The sequence below is a fragment of the Ictalurus furcatus genome, chromosome 24, assembly GCF_023375685.1.
Source record: "Ictalurus furcatus strain D&B chromosome 24, Billie_1.0, whole genome shotgun sequence".
NCBI classification, from domain to species: domain Eukaryota; kingdom Metazoa; phylum Chordata; class Actinopteri; order Siluriformes; family Ictaluridae; genus Ictalurus; species Ictalurus furcatus.
The window spans coordinates 19,344,803-19,363,998 of NC_071278.1; the positions used below are offsets into that span (position 1 = coordinate 19,344,803).

Below are 19,196 nucleotides of genomic sequence, written 5' to 3' on the forward strand. Positions count from 1 at the left end.
ACTTTACTTTCAGTGGTAACTAGTTCAAGATCATACAATAAAAATTATTTGATTTTGTATTCCCTTAGCTAAATTGTGGTTGATGCAAAATTCGAATCAAATGTAATTTGCATGTAAGTTGCAGTTTGTATTACTGCTGGTGACTGATTGTCCACATTCAGTACCATACTACCACTGCGTTACAGTTATTTGTTTTGTCTGGCTTTTATGGAGTTATTTGTTATGTCTGGCTTTTTTGTTTTGTCTGGCTTTAAACATATCAGAAAGAAAAACAATGAAACCAGTCAATAGAAAAAGATAACATTGTAAATTTATATACAGCTGAAAGTCATCAGGTACATACTGCAGCGTCTGTTTTATTCTCCATGTGTCTTTTTGCATACGGGATTATTTCCACCCTCTCGTGGGTTTAATTAATTCTAATCTCTTTATTGTCATCAATCAACATGGAGAAGTGCCGTCCAGGTGTAAGGTCTACACTTGTTTTCCCAAGGGCGCGGATTGAAGAGCTGTTGCCACTGCTCGTCTTGTCCATGGCTACAGTAGGAAGTTGAGGTACCCCTCCATTCTGAATGACAGAAATTTCATTGTTCTTCATGGCTAAGCCATTGCTAATAGCTACAGCATATCGACTCCAAAAGTTCTGATCCATGTTCATGGCTCTTGCTGCAAGGTCCTTCTGGAATACTTCATTGAATTTGAGCGCCTCGGCACCTAGAAGAGCCAGTGGGTTTTCCACAGACAAGCGCCTACCTCTCCGTGCAGGTATGTTATTCCACATGTGAGTGCCCATGTGTACCTGCAGGAAGAGAAATCAAGAAGAAAAGGCGTTATTAATTAGTATATTTAAAGTACATACACTGTGTACGATTTCTCCAGTGCTGTATGTACCTTATCCAGTGCAACATACCTTGAGGTTACCCTTTGTTGTGAAGGCTCGGCCACAGATGGAGCAAGCAAAAGGTTTTTCACCAGTATGTGTGCGCTCGTGGATTTGTAGGGCGCTTGCTGAAGAGAAGTTTTTCCCGCATGCATTACAGTTGTGTTGTTTAGGGGTTCGTCGTGGTGGTGGGCTTCCAAACAATGAAGTCATGCCTGGGATTATTGCTTCACAGGGTGTAGGTGAAGACTGAATAGATCCAAATACAGGAAAAGGGCCTTCTTTAGGTGTGTATGGCCTATTGCAACTTTCCATTTCCATCTTAACTGGAGCCCGTACACTGTCATCCATATCATGGGACCTCTGGCTTGCTTCTGGGAAAGCAATGATAAACCTTTAGTGAAGACCACAATAAGTGCCATCATAACTTTGAAGAACATGACAAAAGAATTACAGAGAAGGTAGTAGGTAGGCCAAAATTGGTTATGTGTTAGGCTAAAATTTTGTCAGCAATTTCCAAGTATCCCTTGAATGTGTATGCATTACTGCACCATACATGATCAAATAATCAGCACCATCTTACCCTGCTCCATGAATGAAGACTTCCTGATCTGTTCGTACACTGCTCCATTTATTGCATTTGGGGAATTAGACATTTCACGTTTAACTGTAGCTGCTGGCTCTTGCTTATCAAATGGAATGTTAAGTGAAACTGGAATATCATGTAGGCCCTCAGGAGGACATTTTGTTGGTGTTGGTGGATGAATGATGTTGGCTGACTCTGACAAGAAAGTACTCTGATTCTCGAAATCTCCTGTGGATGGAGAGCCATTATCTGGATGGGGCTCAAAAATGCCACTCATTAACATCTTGTGTTCAGATAATTGGTTAAGACTAACTGTTGAGTCACCATCTGATGTTCTAACATCAGACACATCGTGAGGTAATGGTGAAATCGGTGATGAACTACTGTCCAATAAAGTGTTAAGGGGGTTTTCACCATTTTCTGAAATATCTTCCTCTTCGTATGATATATCATCAAGACTATCATCATCATAATCATTCACACTGTCAAAACTCTTCTCTTCAAGAATCAAGTCAGTGTTTTTTTCCTGGATAGCATCTGTTGGGAGAGTTTGGAGGTTATTGGGAATCTGGCCACCCATGTGCATGCGAATGTGCTGCTGTAATACAACAGCATTGGTGAATTTCTTCTGACAAATTGGGCAGGAGTGCTGAACCTGAAGAGGAGGCTTTGCACGGTGGACACCAAAGTGAGTCTTCAGGTTGCCTTTTGTAGTGAAGGCACGGCCACACACCTTACATTTAAAGGGCCTCTCACCAGTGTGAATTCGGTGATGCATCTTAAGTGCACTCTGACAGCTGAGCACTCGGTGGCAGATCACACACTGATTGGGGTCCATCATCTTTTTGTCAATGTTCTCCACAAGTTGCTGGAGCTTTGATGTTTCAGATGTCTGCATAGATTCTTGGACTCCACTGAATGGAAACCTGGCTTTAATGTGCTCTGAGACTTGAGATGGAGTAGAAGATTTCATCACTGGGGTAATCACATCAGTGGACTCTGGTGTATTTGCTCTTATGGGTGTTTCTGTTGATGGAAACTTTGAAATAATGTCGTGACTTTCAGAGATAAAATTTTCAGCTGGATCGGTCATGCAGTTTGTGTGAAGGTAAATTTCATCAGTTTTTGACATTGTTATGGTCCCTCCTTCCTTTTTCAACTGGAGGCACGCAGCCACCTTAGGTGTACGTAATTGGTTGTCAGACTGTATAGGAATATCGTTTTCAGTACTAGTGGCATTTGGAGACAATGGTGTACTTTCATTTCTAGCTAGTGAGGACCTTTGAGGAGATCTTTCTGTGGGTGCATTACTAAAGGCATCACTGATGTTTTCCACACTTGTTACTGTTGGGGGTACCTGCAGACCCAGTCTAAGAGGTAATGACTGTAGAATAGGTTTGCTGTCTAACCATGTTGACCCTGTTTTCTCTGGAGGAAAAGACATCCCATAGGGAATACCAGAGCTTGTTGGAATATTATCAAGATATTCTGGCACTGGGTATGGATTCATCTGTACATGTGGGTATTTGTCTTTGTGCCTTTGGAAGTGAACTTTCAGGTTTCCCTTAGTGGAGAAACGGTTGCCACATATGTTACATTTGAAGGGCCTCTCACCAGTGTGAGATCGCAGGTGGATCTGCAAGGCACTGTCACTGCCAAATACCTTGGCACAGAACCTGCATTTGTGTTTGAAAAAGGGGTCCTCAGAGCTGGGCTTGGTTTCAAATATGGAGGCATTGGGCATTTTACCTTTGCGATGCTTTATCATAGAAGCAAGTGGTTCTAGTGCACTGGTAGTGGCTGCAATGCTGGCAAGTGGGTTTGGGAAGATGACTCCACTAGGAGGGCTTTGAGGTAACAGTGGTAAGTTGGCAGAAGTGTTGATAACATTATTCTGGCTTACTGAAAGGGGACGAGGAGAGTTCAGAGTCTGGGTACGACTAACATTAGAGAGAGCACCATTGCAGGATGGCAATAAAGCAGATACCCCAGTAAACGTAGATAGAGGGGCATTTGGGTTTGCTAAGGAAATGGGGGCACTATCATTTTCTCTGGGATTGGATTGTTCCTTATGTGGCTGAGACACCCGAAATGACGGACCTTCCATCCTGGATGCCTGGGACACAGAAGCCTGTCCATTCACTGTGGAAGGCATGACTCCGGATAATGGAAGTACAGGAGGAGGGGCCATGCCCTGGAAATGGTAAGTGCAAGAGACAGAGGGAAATGCCTTTGAGGCTGGGTTTAGCGCAGCTTGTGTTGGTTGCCTGTTCATCACAGCGATCTGATTGCGGATCTGCTCAATGAGTTGCAGCTGGTGGACCTGCTGCTGCTGTAAAGCCATTAGCTGTTCCAAAATCATAGGTATTGCCACTGAGCCTGCCTTTCCTCCAGATCCATCACCTTGGATACTTTGGGAAAACTGTGCAACTGCCACCCTGGTACTATGGAGGATCTCCAAGGTTACATTTGTGCTGGGAATGCCATAGTTTGTGCTGAGACACGATAAAGGTAGAGAAATGGCGCTTTCACTGGAGTCTGGTTGAAGAGGGCTGGGGTTTGATATTTTATCCACAGGTGCGGTAGTATCCATAGGGTCATCTGCCCCGACTGCATAATTTTCTTCAGGAAGACTGACATTTTCTTCTCCTTTCTCAGACGATTCAGACTCAGGTTCCATGTTTTCAGTTTCAGCTGGGTCACTATGAGCACTTAAGAAGGATTCCGTAGGAGATCCCCGAGGGGAAGGAAATCTTTCATCCTCCTGTACAATGAGCACAGAAGGCTCCTCAGTGCACTTATTCTGGTGCTCCAGCAACTCTGACCAGTTGAAAAATTCAGCACAGCACGTCTTACAGACAAGAGTCTCCTCATTCCCGCTGCGGCTCTCGCTGCCGCTCTCCTCACTGCCACCTTTACTCAAGAACGCTGTTGAGAAGGACCACACAGAAAAAAAAATGTGTGAACAGACATCCAGAAGTTGATCAATTCTTTACAGCTTTATCTGCTGAATGAACAGTAAAGATATATCTAATCAGACAGTGGCCTAATCTAGATAAAGATATTATATCTAATCAATTTACCAATTACAGAGGCTCTCAATATTGTCATACACCCAAGACCCAGCTGATAATTTTCTGTGCACAATCCATCAAATTACGTAACTTATTTATTGAATGAAATTCCATAGTAATTATTGATTTCCAATGTTTTCAAACAATTCACATCCGACCTATCAGTCCACAGCAAATTGAGACTTTGACTAATTTTCCATTGCCAACATACACTCATTTCCTGGATATTTTAAGAACTGTTTTTCCCTCTTCTTGTCATTGCCGAACTACACATACCCCCCTCAGTGTCTGAATTGCATAACCCTGGCCGTGATTTTTATTAAAATGAGCAAAACATAGAATAACCTTAGGTTACTTTAGGTAAAAAGGGTAAGGCACGTTGAGGCCTAGTTAGATAATGTCCGACAATCTCACAAATAATGTACCAAGCTGTAGTATTCCTTGCTGCTGAGGTGGTATCATCAAGGGTATATATTTTGTACCGAGTGTTAATCTTTTACCTGAGAGGAAGTGTATTTCTAATTAGTTTTTAGAGCAATGCTTTAAATGTAGCCTATATCAGTGTCCCAAACTGGTACTGTTCCTAACACTATACTATTTTCACATTTCCATATGAGAGATACACCTTAAAGCTATTAGGTGTTACTATTAGGTGTAACCGGACTGCTAAACCACAGAAACAGCACTGAAATGGATTTGGTTGATTAAGAAAAGAGTGTATTCTAAAAGAATTCCTAAGGTAAATCAAAAAGATGATGATAACTGTTAAAATGCTGTAATAATACACCAACAATATAAGTTGTTAATACATTTTTTTTTTTAAACAAATCACAAAATAGACCACAATGTTGTTGGTTGATTAAGAAATTAGCTTACTCTAAAAGTATTCGTAAGGCAAATCAAAAGATCAGAATTATATGAGTTATTTATCAATTTCATTTAAAAAAATCTGATCAAAATGTATTTAAAGTAAACGACCATTAATAATTAATAGTTAAAAATGAGTACTTCATACTTTAACGTCTGGTCAATTTTAAGTGAATAATAATAATAATAATAATAATAATAATAATAATAACACCTATCACATCACAAAAACCACGGTTATTTTGATAACATAAATTACACAGGTAGGCCTACATGGTGCAATCACAAATTTGGTCATCAGACTAGGCAATAAACGAGTTAACGACAGATAATCTAATTACATCCAACTGGCGCTTTGAATAAAATATCTCGACGGATTTTTCTCCCTGCAGTCTGTATTGTGATCCTTCTTCACTCACACACGGGGCAGTTACAGTGTGGGTCAGTGGCTCATCTCATTTCATTAAGCGTGTGGGTGGTCCCTCACACACACACACACACACACACACACACACACACACACACACACACACACAGAGGAAGGTGAGAGCGCATTGAAGAGTGCTGAGAGAGTGCAGATCAAATGAAGCACCCCATTAGCGAATGAAACACACCAACACTTCAGCCGTCCAAATCGAGTGACACAACGACTACACTTACTGTAGCCTACTCAATCCGTGTGCACTTCATTTACATAGGCTTATACTAACGATAATTACATGAGCCTCACTATTTCTCAACCCCTTCTCAATAAGCATTCACAGATCTGCATTTAGCTTTCTTAAACCAAATATATTTCCCCAGACATGCGAAAACATATGAAATGTAAGTAACAGACACAGCTGTAGGGTTTAAATCGATCAGAACTAGGCTACTGGACCGAAACAACACCTTATCATGATAATGACACTGATGATTATAACAAAGGTCAAAATCTAGAAATGTTTTTGTGAACAATATCAAAACCTATAAGAGTTTATTTAAGTGTTCATATTGATTATATTCTATAAGCACCCAGATATTCATTCATTTGCCATTTTCTTTAACATATTAAAACCCACGAACATTTCGAACCACTTTCTGAAAGTTTTAGGCCTGAACTCGGAGAGATTGTGTTCATTAAAAACAGGAACCTCAAACGTGAACAAGATAATTTGAGTAATGAATTACTTCGCTAATGACTGAAGTCCATATTGTTCATATGGAGTAGAACAATACTTTCACCCATCTGAATAAAGGCACAAATTCAATAGGCTACAAAACCAGCCTGTCTTACACAGTAGTAAATGACAAAATTCAGGAATTATAAAATGTATTTGATTTTATTTTTCTAAAAAAAACAAAAAAACCAAAAAAACAATAGTTTAATTTTACTAGTGGTAAATAATTATGTTAACCGCATATGATGTAACAAGTTGCGTTAATAGTTGCAACATTTGAACTTCATTAAAAATAAATCTTGCATTTAGTGTAATTACATCGATTTCACCACGCTCAACTATTATTATTATTATTATTATCATCATCATAATCATCATCATCACCACCATTAATAATAATAATAATAACAATACGAATAATAATAATAATAACAATAATATAATAATAACAACAAAAACAACAACAACTACAACAATAATAATTATAATAATAACAGTTATTATTATTGTTGTTGTTCTCTTCTTCTTCTTCTTCTTATTATTATTATGATAAGTTAGCATTTGTTGATTGAACAAAATTCTTATGGCTGAAGTAGTTCAAACGGTGCACACATTAGTTTTTGACACACACACACACACACACACACACACACATTGTTAACGTGATAAACTGTTCACGGCTCTAGATTTTGCGTTGTGGATTCAAGGCAAATCACCGACAATAAGTATAAGATTCAGTTCAGGATCATTTTAATCTCATCTCACTTAAGTTGTGATTATGTTTTTAAACTTCGCATAATTCTGTTCCTAAACTCTCTTCATCCCTTTCGTAATGCCTACCAAACTGCATTAGAAGATCAAACATAGCATTATTTCAAGTAATTCATTAAACCTGGAAACTTATCTGGGCTCAGGTACTAAAATAAATAAAGTCGCAAAACTGCCGCCACACACTAAGAGCAAACTGGTGCGTTAAGTGTAAAGTGCGCGGCACACGTCCCTGCGTCTCCCCGTATTCCCCTGGTGCTGGTGCGTACCGCTGTCCGCGCCTCTCCCGCGCTGCTCCTTCTCCTCTCCCTCGGTAACGTGCTGAGGCTTGGCCTGCTTGCGCCGGGACATCCTGTTTGGTTCTTGCGCCCGCGCATCGGTGGAGGACGCGACGCGTGTGGACTGACGCACGGCGGCGGCTCGGCGGATATTCGGGGTTGTGGGATGTTAGATGGTGTCAGCGGTGCGCGGTTTGCGCATGGCGGAGGTCTGATGATGATACAGGCTCGCGCATCAGGAGTAAAACCGGTCCTGCGCGCGCGCGCTGGGATTGGCTGCTTTCCAGTCGGGTCGCGCGGGATATGCAAATGAAGCACGGACTTTGGATAATTAGCCGCCGCTGCCGCTGCTCTCTGTGCGCGAGACACGGCACGACCGACAGCACACACAGGACCCCAGCAGGGTTGCCAGGTTGGAATGAGGTTTCCATCGGGTTGCCAGATAGGATCACTGTTTAACACTGATCCAGTTCATCACCAGTCCAAACATTTACTACAGTTTCACACAGCCTCAAACTGGGGTTAAGAGAAAATACACAACAGATCAGTTAAAAAAAAATTAACAAGCACTAGAAAGCTGATTTAAAGATTTTGGTTAAAAAAAAAAAACCCCAAACAAGCAAAAAAACAAAACAAAACAGAACACTTAAAGAATCGGCACGTGAATTGTATTATTCATGTGGGAATCATTACATATTTGGTTTTAGACACTTCATACACGTCACACTTTTGCATTCACATGCAGTGCGTGTGTTTTTATTTTCACGTGAGATTATTTCACGTGATTTATTTTCACACTTTTATTTTTAAATGTGATCCCATTATTTGCATAATCACATGTGGAAAAATAAAAAAAACACATGATCACATGCTAAATGTATGTGAATGGATTTCATGTAAAGGAATGAAGGCTAGTGAATGAATGTAAGGGAATAGAGTTTAACATCTATGTACCATTACAGTTTGTTTGTTTGTTTGTTTGAAACATGCATTTGGACTATAAAACACCTTACAATACCACAATTTTTTCGGAGAAGTGTATTTATCCCGCCAACATAATATTTTTATTCTTACCTGTTGGCGTTACAACTAATCTTGCCTGGTTCAAATCTCACTAACACACATCTTTTTGTTGCAATCAGCAAACACTAATCTGCTGTGCAACTGTAGCTCAGGTGTCCTCCATGGATCAGTTCTTGGACCCTTTTCTTTTCAGTATTTACCAGTTACTATTGGGTTGCATTACACCACATCACTATTTTAGTTTTCTACGTTATGTTGAAGATATGGAAAAACCACCTGCTCTCATTCATTTGAGAAATAATATTATGGATGAACATCAATTTTCAAAAATATAACATTCATAAAAGTGGGATCAGAATGTTAAACCTTTTCTCTGTCAAATCTGTTAATCATTTAACAGCATAATTGAATTTAAAAAGCAGAGCTTCTGTTGTTTTAATGCACTGTAAGTACAACACATTTTAACTTGAGGTAAAGTTAGATAAGGCAATGCTATAGGTAACAGTAGTCTAGCTCGGTAGCCACCAGTTTCTAGCAAGCCTGATATTTTGAGTAGGCAACCCATGTCACTTTTTTTTTAGTATTTTATATCCCCTGTGTTATTGAGGAGTTTCTGCAACCCAGTGATCATTGTTCATTTTAGTGGTTTCTTATTGTGTAACTTCTCATTGCAACAATTTCTTACTGTGTAAGTTGATATGTGATGGTTTTGTGGTCTGATAGAAATTACTGCTTTAGTAAACACATATAGATCTTTTTGAACATTTTCCCCAAATTTATTTAAGATTGATATTGGGCCCTGAATCTGTAAATCCTGTAAAAACAACAACAGCAACTTTGCACTACAGTATGGCATTGGCAGTACAAACAATGTAGTAAGAGTGGTGTAAACTTTACACTGTAAACTAACATGATATTAATTACTGCTTCCAGGAAATTAGTATAAATGTACACGTTTATTTTAATTTTTTTTTTTGCAAAATCCATACGTGGACTTGGTCTATCTTATTTGTCTGAGCTCCTTCATCCCCACACCCCTGTACATTCTCTCATGTCCTCTGACACTGAGCTCCTAGTCGCCTCTAAGTTTACATAGGAGGCAGGTTTAATGCTTTGCAACCTAAAATTTGAAACACACTGCTCCGATCTTTCCGGACGGCTCATCTTTCATCTTAATACACTTAATGCACATCTTTCTTCTGTAGTTAATTTTCATTTTATCATTTAATTTTTTTTGAATGTGAATAATATGTTCCGTTAGTCTTGACAAAAGAAGTGAGAACATTAATTTATTTCTGTCTGTGTTGTAACGCTTCCTTTGTACTGTGACTAATTGGTTTGAGCACTATATAAATGATGATGATGATGATGATGATGATGATGATTATCAACATAGGTGATGAAAATGTATGTGATAACAGTTTCAATGCATTCTAAGATGTTTCAGAGACACACAAAGCACCAACTTTTGATAGATTAAAACTCTTTAAAAGTTCTGGTAACGTTGAGCTGGGAAGAGAAGACTCAAACTTCACAAGGGAATTTTACACTTGTGTCTTTTAAACAATTCACATATCAAGTCTCACACAATTTTACACATATAATGGACTTTTCCACTTCTCATGGATAGGTGTTTTTATTTCTCCACATGATTTCTGAGACAGAATTCATTTATTTCTAGGTGTTCATTTTTTTTTTTTTTACATATAGGACATATGGTTTTATTTTTGTGCAGTCTCAGGATCACACGTGCGAAATCCAGAAGGGGAGAAAACCTAAGTGCTGAATGATCAACATTAACGCATGCATACACTGCTGAATAAACTCAGTGTTCTTATGATTCCCATCACACACAAATTAACTGGATGAATGAATTCAACCTCTGCAGGTGGAAATTATAGCGATGTCTCAAAAATGAAGGCACCCCCTGATGGCTGTGAACGCTGCACCGCGTCAACCCTTATGATAATGATGATCAGAACACTCCGATCCGGTCCTGAACACTATATATTTTTTTGTTAATAAACTTACTTCAGAGTTGCACGCTCATGCAAACGTCAGCGCAGGAGCGCGCAGTTCGAGCTGATCACGCGTGCGCTTTAGTGCGTAAAAGCGCCTCCAAATCCCGGAAACTTGTTCCGGCTCATGTTGAACTGACACCCTCAGCGTTTGGTGTCAGTCCAGATGGATCTAAATAAACGCCCAGTTCAGCATCATAGCCAAAGTGCTGATAGTGTCGGAGTGAACGCGATATTCTGAACGTTATTTTAATAATCCTGTAATCGCGATGAAGCCCTGCGCATGCGCACTTTAGCGAGACACTGAAAAGGCACATGAACTTTACAGTTAAATAAGCACATAATTCACAACAGAAGTTTATTTTTGACACGTCACACATTCTTTCCACATGTAGTGCATGCTTTTCCCGCACTGGATTGATTTCCTTTCGCACGTGGTTGTGTTTTTCTAATGTGAATAGCATATTTGGCGCAATTTCAAGGCATAACGTGAGGAGATGCATCTTTAGGTGTTTCCCCACGTCACACATTACTCATATAATCATATGTGAAATGTTATAAATGTTTCCTTGCAAATACAAGGCATTTTAGTTGTGTTGTCCATTCAATGGCATTCTTGACTTAAACCTTACAGTTTGCTCTCTCTCTCTCTCTCTCTCTCTCTCTCTCTCTCTCTCTCTCTCTCTCTCTCTATATATATATATATATATACTGATATCTTATATATATATACTGATATCTCATGACTAATGACTGACATCTTGAAACCTTCTCAAAACATCGAGTTCAGGATAATTGGATGTTTGTTGGATGTTTTAAAGACAGGGGTATAGGCTATTTTCTAATCTTCCACCAATACGACAGTGTATAAGCAGCTAGTTAAAAGGCAGTGAATCAGTATGAAGCTGGTTCCGTTACAGCAGCATGGTGTATGTATTTGTATTGATCCGCGTCTCTGTGTCTCTGCTGGCGTTGGGAGATAAGAGTCCCAGGTGCACTATAATTCCGTTTGACCTGTATCTGTGTGCTCAAATGATGGATGGCCAAGGTGACCAAAGACCTGGTTTATAACATGCAACCTCCTCAGTGATGCACTATTGATTCCTCTTGACTAAAAATCACAAGTGCGTTTAGTTAGAAATTATTTCCTTTACTAATCACAAATCAGACAGAAATGATTTCTAATCTCAAGAGATCTCTTCCTAAATGTGCTTTTTGTTGTCAAAACAAATACTGGTGGAGTGGGAGAAATGCTCTGTGTGTATAAGGGGGACCGATTTATGTTTTATCAGGAGGATTCAATTTTTTGAAATAAATAAAAAATGAAAAGTTGTGGATAACTGACACTACTAGCAAGTGATTGACCTCCATCTTACCATCTCATTCTTATTTATAGTAGGTTTTATATATATATATATATATATATATATATATATATATATATATATATATATATATATATATATATATATATATATATATAAATATAAACACCTACTATAAATATTATCTAATATAAATTTTATATTTTGTAAATAAATCTAAAAATAAAACAGGATGAATTGTACATTATATGTATATGTTCAAACTATATCAAGAAGATGTACAAGATACAGTATGCTTGACCACCAACAATTGGTGTCTAATATAATTAAACCACTGTTTTCATAACACACACACACACACACACACACACACACACACACACACACACACACACACACACACACACACACACACTCAAGGGTTCTCCAGTTCCTCCCTTTAAGAGTATGAAACTCTACAACAGAATGCTTCTGTATTAAAAAGCGTTCCAAACTAAGGCCATTTTTATGAGGCTGTAACCCTAAACTTTAAATAATAATAAAACAAACAAACAAACAAAATAACCTTTAAAGAACCCTTATACAAGTGTAGAAGAGGTTTTATTTTCAGTATGAAGTTCAACACCAGATATAATACCGCAACATCAATATTCTGTTGAATTATGACAGGACTAGAGTTACAGAGTGGGATTATAAATTCTCTGGAGTTTGACAAAAAAAAAAAAAAATCCAATTTAACTTCAAAGAATAAAATGTAGATTAAAAAAATCAATCAATTAATGTATTAATTTATTATTATTATTATTTATTTATTTATTTATTTATTTATTTATTTATTTTACAGCAAAACATATATGATGAGTTATGAGGTTTGGGATGTATCCGAGGTCGGTTCTTGAGTATTAAATAATGATCATTCTATTTGAGCTGAAATGATCTTAGTATAGCTTGTTTTATGCAATCCAGTGCAAGGTATATAGTGTAGCGTAGTGTAATGTGTAGTCTAGATCCCCACTGATATGGAAATAAAAGAAAAATAGAATAAAAAAAAGTTTGTAGTGTACCAGCACAAGACAGGGGATTATAGTGAATGACCAGTAAACAGATCAACATTAGACAGTGACAGGTGTGACATGAAGCTATTTTATGTGCTGAGAGGCCAGGGTATCTGTGATTACTTCCCCACATCTAGCACCACTGCTTTTCTCACAACCTTTTATCTAACTTGCTGGGCCTCTATTGATTTGTCCTCTTTATCTTTAATGCAGGATAGGAACAGAGAAGGTGGTCAGAGAGAGACAAGGCTGAATGGGGAACTATCCTGAGATGGCTGCTATTCTCCAGCTTATTGCCTCCTGTCGACCATGGTTTCACATGATGCCCAGCATGTCAGAGCTGCTTCCAGCAATAAAGGCCATGATTGACAATAGAGGCGAGAGGAAAGCAAAGAGATAGCCTCATTGCGGGTGAAGAGTGAGCTCAAATTCGATTATAAACCAGACTGAAAATGGCCGAACTCATACAATGAAGCTTATGGGAGAGACACATATGTAGGTAACATATTTTTTTGCATTTTACAATCTGGCTCTAGTAAAGGAGACATATTTAATATGTGTAATAATCTAATTAGTTGGCATGTGAAAGTATATTGCACCTCACATTCATCCATCATATGTGAAGGCATTCGTAGTTTGAATGTCAGGACATTTTTGAAGGGGTTTACAAATATTGAACGTAATTAGCATGTCGTCTTCTGTGGAGATTAATAGGTACTTATAACAGAGAGGCCATAAAAATGGTTAATTATAGCATGTGCATGTGACTCATTTCAGAGAGTGTACAATGATAAAGAAATCTACAGTATGTCCAAAAAGTCAGGAAAAAATGAGAATATATTGAGTAAATATGTCACTCTGAATATGTTTTACTATGTTGTATATTGCATATTGTAGTTTTACTCTCGTTGGTTCCTGACTTTTCAAACACCCCGTATAATAGTTAACAGTTAAGGTAATCATATAATAAAACAAAATGATTTAGAATGAATAATAATGCTATTCTCTGGTGCATAATAACAAAAAATTAAAGTGAGTAGAATTTGAATAAGGTTTTAATAATCTACTTAATAAAGATAATATTAAAGATAATTTCTCCTAACAAGTTGTTAAAAACGCTGAAGCATTTCCTCAACTAAATAATTTCTTAGTAAAATGATTAGAAAATGAATTAATACTAGAAATGCAGAGTTGTATATAATTTAACCTCGTAAATATTCCCAGGATTTACCCTCATCACTCTCTTAACTTCAACTTTTACTATTAGTTTTACTAGACTTGCCAAATAATTCATATTTACACCAGTGCTTGATTCTGATTGGTCAGAAAGTGTTGCTAAATTTTCTATAATAACAGCTTTGTCAACAGTTCCAGCGTTCATTAAAATCATAGATTTATTCCAACACGTTACACGGGGACATAGTGACAGATGACGGACACCCTGTAAATGGATAAAGTTTTCTTTTGCAGCCTCAGTGTCAGCCTCTAAATGATATCTACAATGTAAGTGATAACAGGAACTAACTTGTTTCATAGATATTCTACAACATTAAATGTAGCTACAAAGGGATAAAAAGTAGACGTGCTTTTATAATGAATATAAAATCATAATTGCCAAATTCCTGTGGTATAAGGAGAATAAAGCACTTTGGGACGAGCTCACCTTCGCGGTTATAATGGCCCGGAGTTATATGTGACACCTGTCATTGATTATTTTCCTATAACCACACATCACTGTGTTTTATTCATTTTGTTCTATGCTTAAGATGAATATATGACTGATGAGCTGAGATCTTAGGGGGTTAATATCATCTTCTTTGAAAATACAAGGACAGATGTTCTTACACATAGTACCATTTATCTTACTGTCCCATCGCCAATTTGAAATAAAATTCCATAACGAGACTATAAATCTAAATATTTCATGGTAACACAATGCATACATAGAAGCTCATTTCCTGCATCCTCCATGTGTATACTGTTCTAATATAAGAATGTTGTGGAAAAGCTTTGGTCCCAGCATGGCACTTTAAGAGTGAATGCTTGCTTTAAGAAGTACTGAGTTTCAAGCTTGCCATTTTCCATCGCCATGTAAAGAGATACGGCTCACAAAGTGCTAGCTGTAAGTCAAACCTCATTGACATCTCTGGCCCAATAAAGAAGCATATGTGAGGAAGTCTTAACTTTCCATGTTCAGTATTAGATGCTCAGTTGGAGGCTGGGGACAAGATAACGATTAGGAAGCGCTTTGCCCAAGCATGCTGAGAGGCCCACAGAACAGGGTTAAGATGCACATCCATCATCCACTTGCTAATACACAGAACATCATCACACTCTAATAACGGTGTCATCAAATAGCAGGTCCTCCTGACTCCCCCTGCAGCCTTATGAACTATTTCTAAGCCTTTGCTGCTTTTGTGATTAAATAAAAGTGACATTCGGTGTTTGTGAACATCTATCAGACTGCTATGACATATATTTTTCTTCCCTTCTGCTTCACAGACCTTGTATGTACCACCTCCCTTTGCGTGCTAAAAGCTTTAGATCACAGATGCCTGCGACATTTAGTGTTGTACCGATTGTAAAGAGCTGTCAGAAATAAACAGACACTGACTACCATGCATCTGTGCCCTGTTTATGAGTCCATCTCATCTGAGAGCCTCCCACTAGCATGCTGTAAAATCTACAGACAAAGTCCTGTAAAATAAGAGACGCTCATTGGGGCTGCTCAGATGCCTGAGTTGGCAAGTAGAGCTTATGATCTTGTGAAGGCCAGTTGTGATCAAGAATTGCTTAAATAAGCAAACCCAGATACCCAGAAAGAAGCAAACCCATATTTGAACTAACTAAAAAACAGAGCAACGCGATTACACTCACAGATCAATACCTCTTGTTCACCTGACAATTTTGTGAATTAAAAAAAAACAAAACTCCAGCTTAAAAAACATGTTTATATGTTTATATTGAATTAAAGTGTGATGTTCTTAGTGATTCTGGTAATACTTTAATGTTGATCATTATTCCCGTGAGAAGATGTCTGCTGCGCTGATGTTACAGGATGACACTGTTACCGCGGTTACAGTGGTGTTTAATAGGAGAAAAGAAAACATAACGCATGACAGTCTCAAACGTAACATAACAGTCAGATTTTTGCCGTTAGCTCCTAAAATCAAAAGAACAACAGTTTCTTTTCATACTTACCATTTTCCAGTGAAATTCAGAAATTCAGCATAGAAATAGTGCTGCGAATGTTAGACTCAAAGTTACATAACACAATGCAGCTATACAATGCAGGTAAGCTGAGTTACACTGAGATCCAGCTCGGCTAGTTAGCGATCTACAAGATGATGAGTGTTATGGTGGTATGAAATTTGAAGCTTTGGAAGCTGTGCTGTTTGAGCAGAGTGTACTGATCACAAGGTGAGATAGCTGGTTAGACTAAAGGACTAAAGCACTGCTGCATCGCTCTCGTTAGGTAGCGATGATGTGAGGGCTAAAACCCACTATCAGCAGGTACTCTACTGGTTTTCTGGATAATGAAGAAGTTTAAACGAAAAATTCCCTCAGAATTTCATGCGATTGATCAGTCTAGACGGAACTGAAGATCATAAGTTTATTATAAAGTTCAACATACAAGTCTTTCAGGGTGGATTTTTCCTTTAAGGATACTGACCCATACAGTTTCAACGCTCAATCACGCCAAATTATATCCAACTTTTTCACGTTTCGATTTGAAGTCATTACAAATTCAGTCTCACTAGGTAGTTCTCCTCTGTTGCACAACAAATAACGGAGAGGGTGAAGGCAAACACATGCTTCCTCCGAAACATGTAAAGCCAACCACTTCATCTTAAATCTGCCGCTCGTGCTGCATCACAGGGGAAATGAACACACTCAAAGGAAAGTGTTGTGATCTTCCACTTAAATGAGCTCACAGACTCCTACAACTGGCTAATGTGGCTCTGACTGACAGGCAAGAAAGTAATGGCATCCTTCTAAACCATTTGTAAGTCGCTTTGGATAAAAGCGTCTGCTAAATGAATAAATGTAAATGTAAACCAGAAGCCAATTCCGCAATTTCGGACTCAGAGCCATTGATTGCTGTGACACTGACTAGATTTGAGCTCTCATTCTCTTGATGATAGACTGGACACTTTTCTGTTGAACCAGAATATTTTAAGTATATTCTGTACAGTTAGGCAATATATTGATGTAGAACCTTTCAAATACAGTACTAAATAACAGTTATAACGTTCACTCACTTTTGCCTAAACATGACTCAGAGCCTCTAATTCTTGAGATTCTCAAAAATGTCCAATTAACCCAAATTATTCAGTTTGCAATTATGCTTCAGTTTAAATATTAAAACCCGACAGATGCAGTGACTCCTCATGAGAAATTTAAGGAAAAGTCTGGTTAAAATCTTGCACCTTGGCATCTGAAAGGGCGCTTGAGCAAACGAAAATGAAGAAAAACACAAGTCTGCTGCATTTTTATATCAGCGTTGACTGAGAAGTGAGCTCCATCTGTGCAAACGCACTGAAATAATGACTTCTCACACACTTTTAGTCCCAGGCCTGAGGCAGTCCATGGAGAAGTTGTCAAACATCTCCTCTCCATATTCTTACTCTTAGCGTGTGCCAGCTTCTTCTTCTTTTTTAAAAAGATTGCTTAAATGGTGTGTCATTGATCATTCTTCGAGATCTCCTGCTTTAAATGTATATGATGTATGTAACCATTCTGCACTTCCTGAAAAGTTTAGGCTCTACTATTACTTTTTAATTAAACGTACCATTTCTTACTGGATGCATATTTATACATTTGGTAAAAGTGGAAAAGACAGCTGTGGAAATTAAATGCTCTCACTTTCTTTGTATTAGTATCCTGGTTCATCAAACTTTATATCCATGGGTGTAATCCATAAAGATAAAAGCATGAAAGACCAGGAATAAGATAAACTAGGGCTTTATTATTATTATTATTATTATTATTATTATTATTATTATTATTATTATTAATGTTTTATCTGAAATGTGGAAAAAGTCTTGGTTTATTTTCTGCACGTAAAACTTTTCCTTCTCAAAATTCCTAATTTATTGTGTCATTACTGAAATGAGTTACAGATCTTGGCAATCAAATAAGCCTCTGTGAGAGCTTTCTATTTCTATATTTCTATTTTCCCCCTTTCTTCCTTTTTTTTTTTTTTTTTAAAATTTATTTATGAAAGCCAGTCTAGTGTGTAATAATCAGTAATGATAAGCAAATGACCACTCAGACAGTGTGAATTGCTTAAACACAGTGAGTCAACAGTGTGCTATTTGTCTTATGTCTGGTCTTGCTGGAAATCCAGTCATATCATTCTGTCCTAACAGTGCAGACAAGACATATGTTTCACCGGTCCATCATCACAGTGCTTTCTCAGTTATTTAACCAAAGCGTGAAGTGACATATACGAGACATGTTGATGTTCATAGAGCAAACAAATGAAACACACACATAGCCAAAGGTGGAGTGGAGATGGCTCATAATAGTTGTCAGCTTTTAAATCTTGGAAGGAAGTTTATGAGGAAAAAAATGGCAAAGCAAGCTTGAATTAGTTGCTGATAATCAGTAATATAATCCTTATTAATAAGAATATGTTTGGCAGTTTGGTGATACAAAGTCATGCAATTTGGTGTATATCATTACTCATCAAGCTATGATCAAATACCAGATATTTAAAGAAAACAAAACAAGAATATACATTTTTTCCAGGTTTTACATGTCACTTTTGGCATACTGTCCCCCAACCAAACACACACACACACACACACACACACACACACACACACACAGGGTAAACAGCAGTAGGCACTTTGAATTTCTCAGCTTTCTTTGCTTGAAGCGGCTCTTTAATGGCCGCCTTGGCTTTGATTTCCTAATGGTTGTAAACAAATGCAATTTTGCATTTCCTGCAGTCTAGACAAACCAAAGGGAACGTTTTCAAGCCCAGATTGAACACATGGTGCTTGTGTAGCAAGAAACTGTAACTAAGCTTTAAAGAGCAAGTGAGTTAAAGACAACGGCTGAACAGTACGCGGTTTTCTTTCCTGTATAATTACATGCGCATGGCTCAACAGTAACTAATATGGTCAGTTAAATGTTCCATAAATATCAGTAGAT

The 19,196-nt window shown here is 37.9% G+C and overlaps 1 protein-coding gene across 1 annotated transcript; it reads right to left on the minus strand.

Annotated features, from left to right (window-relative positions):
• Positions 1 to 409: 409 nt before the first annotated feature.
• On the minus strand, positions 410 to 8,316 carry sall3b (spalt-like transcription factor 3b). Its single transcript, XM_053613436.1, has 4 exons — positions 7,605 to 8,316; positions 1,464 to 4,394; positions 911 to 1,254; positions 410 to 799 (listed from the first exon to the last, which is right to left on the minus strand). The coding sequence occupies exons 1-4, from the start codon at positions 7,684 to 7,686 to the stop codon at positions 410 to 412; spliced, it is 3,747 nt and encodes a 1,248-aa protein (XP_053469411.1). The 5' UTR covers positions 7,687 to 8,316.
• Positions 8,317 to 19,196: the final 10,880 nt, after the last annotated feature.

Coding starts and splice junctions, on each gene's coding strand:
- sall3b (XM_053613436.1), bottom strand. CDS start 7,686: ATGTCCCGGCGCAAGCAGGCCAAGCCTCAGCACGTTACCGAGGGAGAG. Junction 1,255..1,463: donor GTCTTCATTCATGGAGCAGG/GTAAGATGGTGC, acceptor TTGCTTTCCCAG/AAGCAAGCCAGAGGTCCCAT. Junction 800..910: donor CAACAAAGGGTAACCTCAAG/GTATGTTGCACT, acceptor CTCTTCCTGCAG/GTACACATGGGCACTCACAT.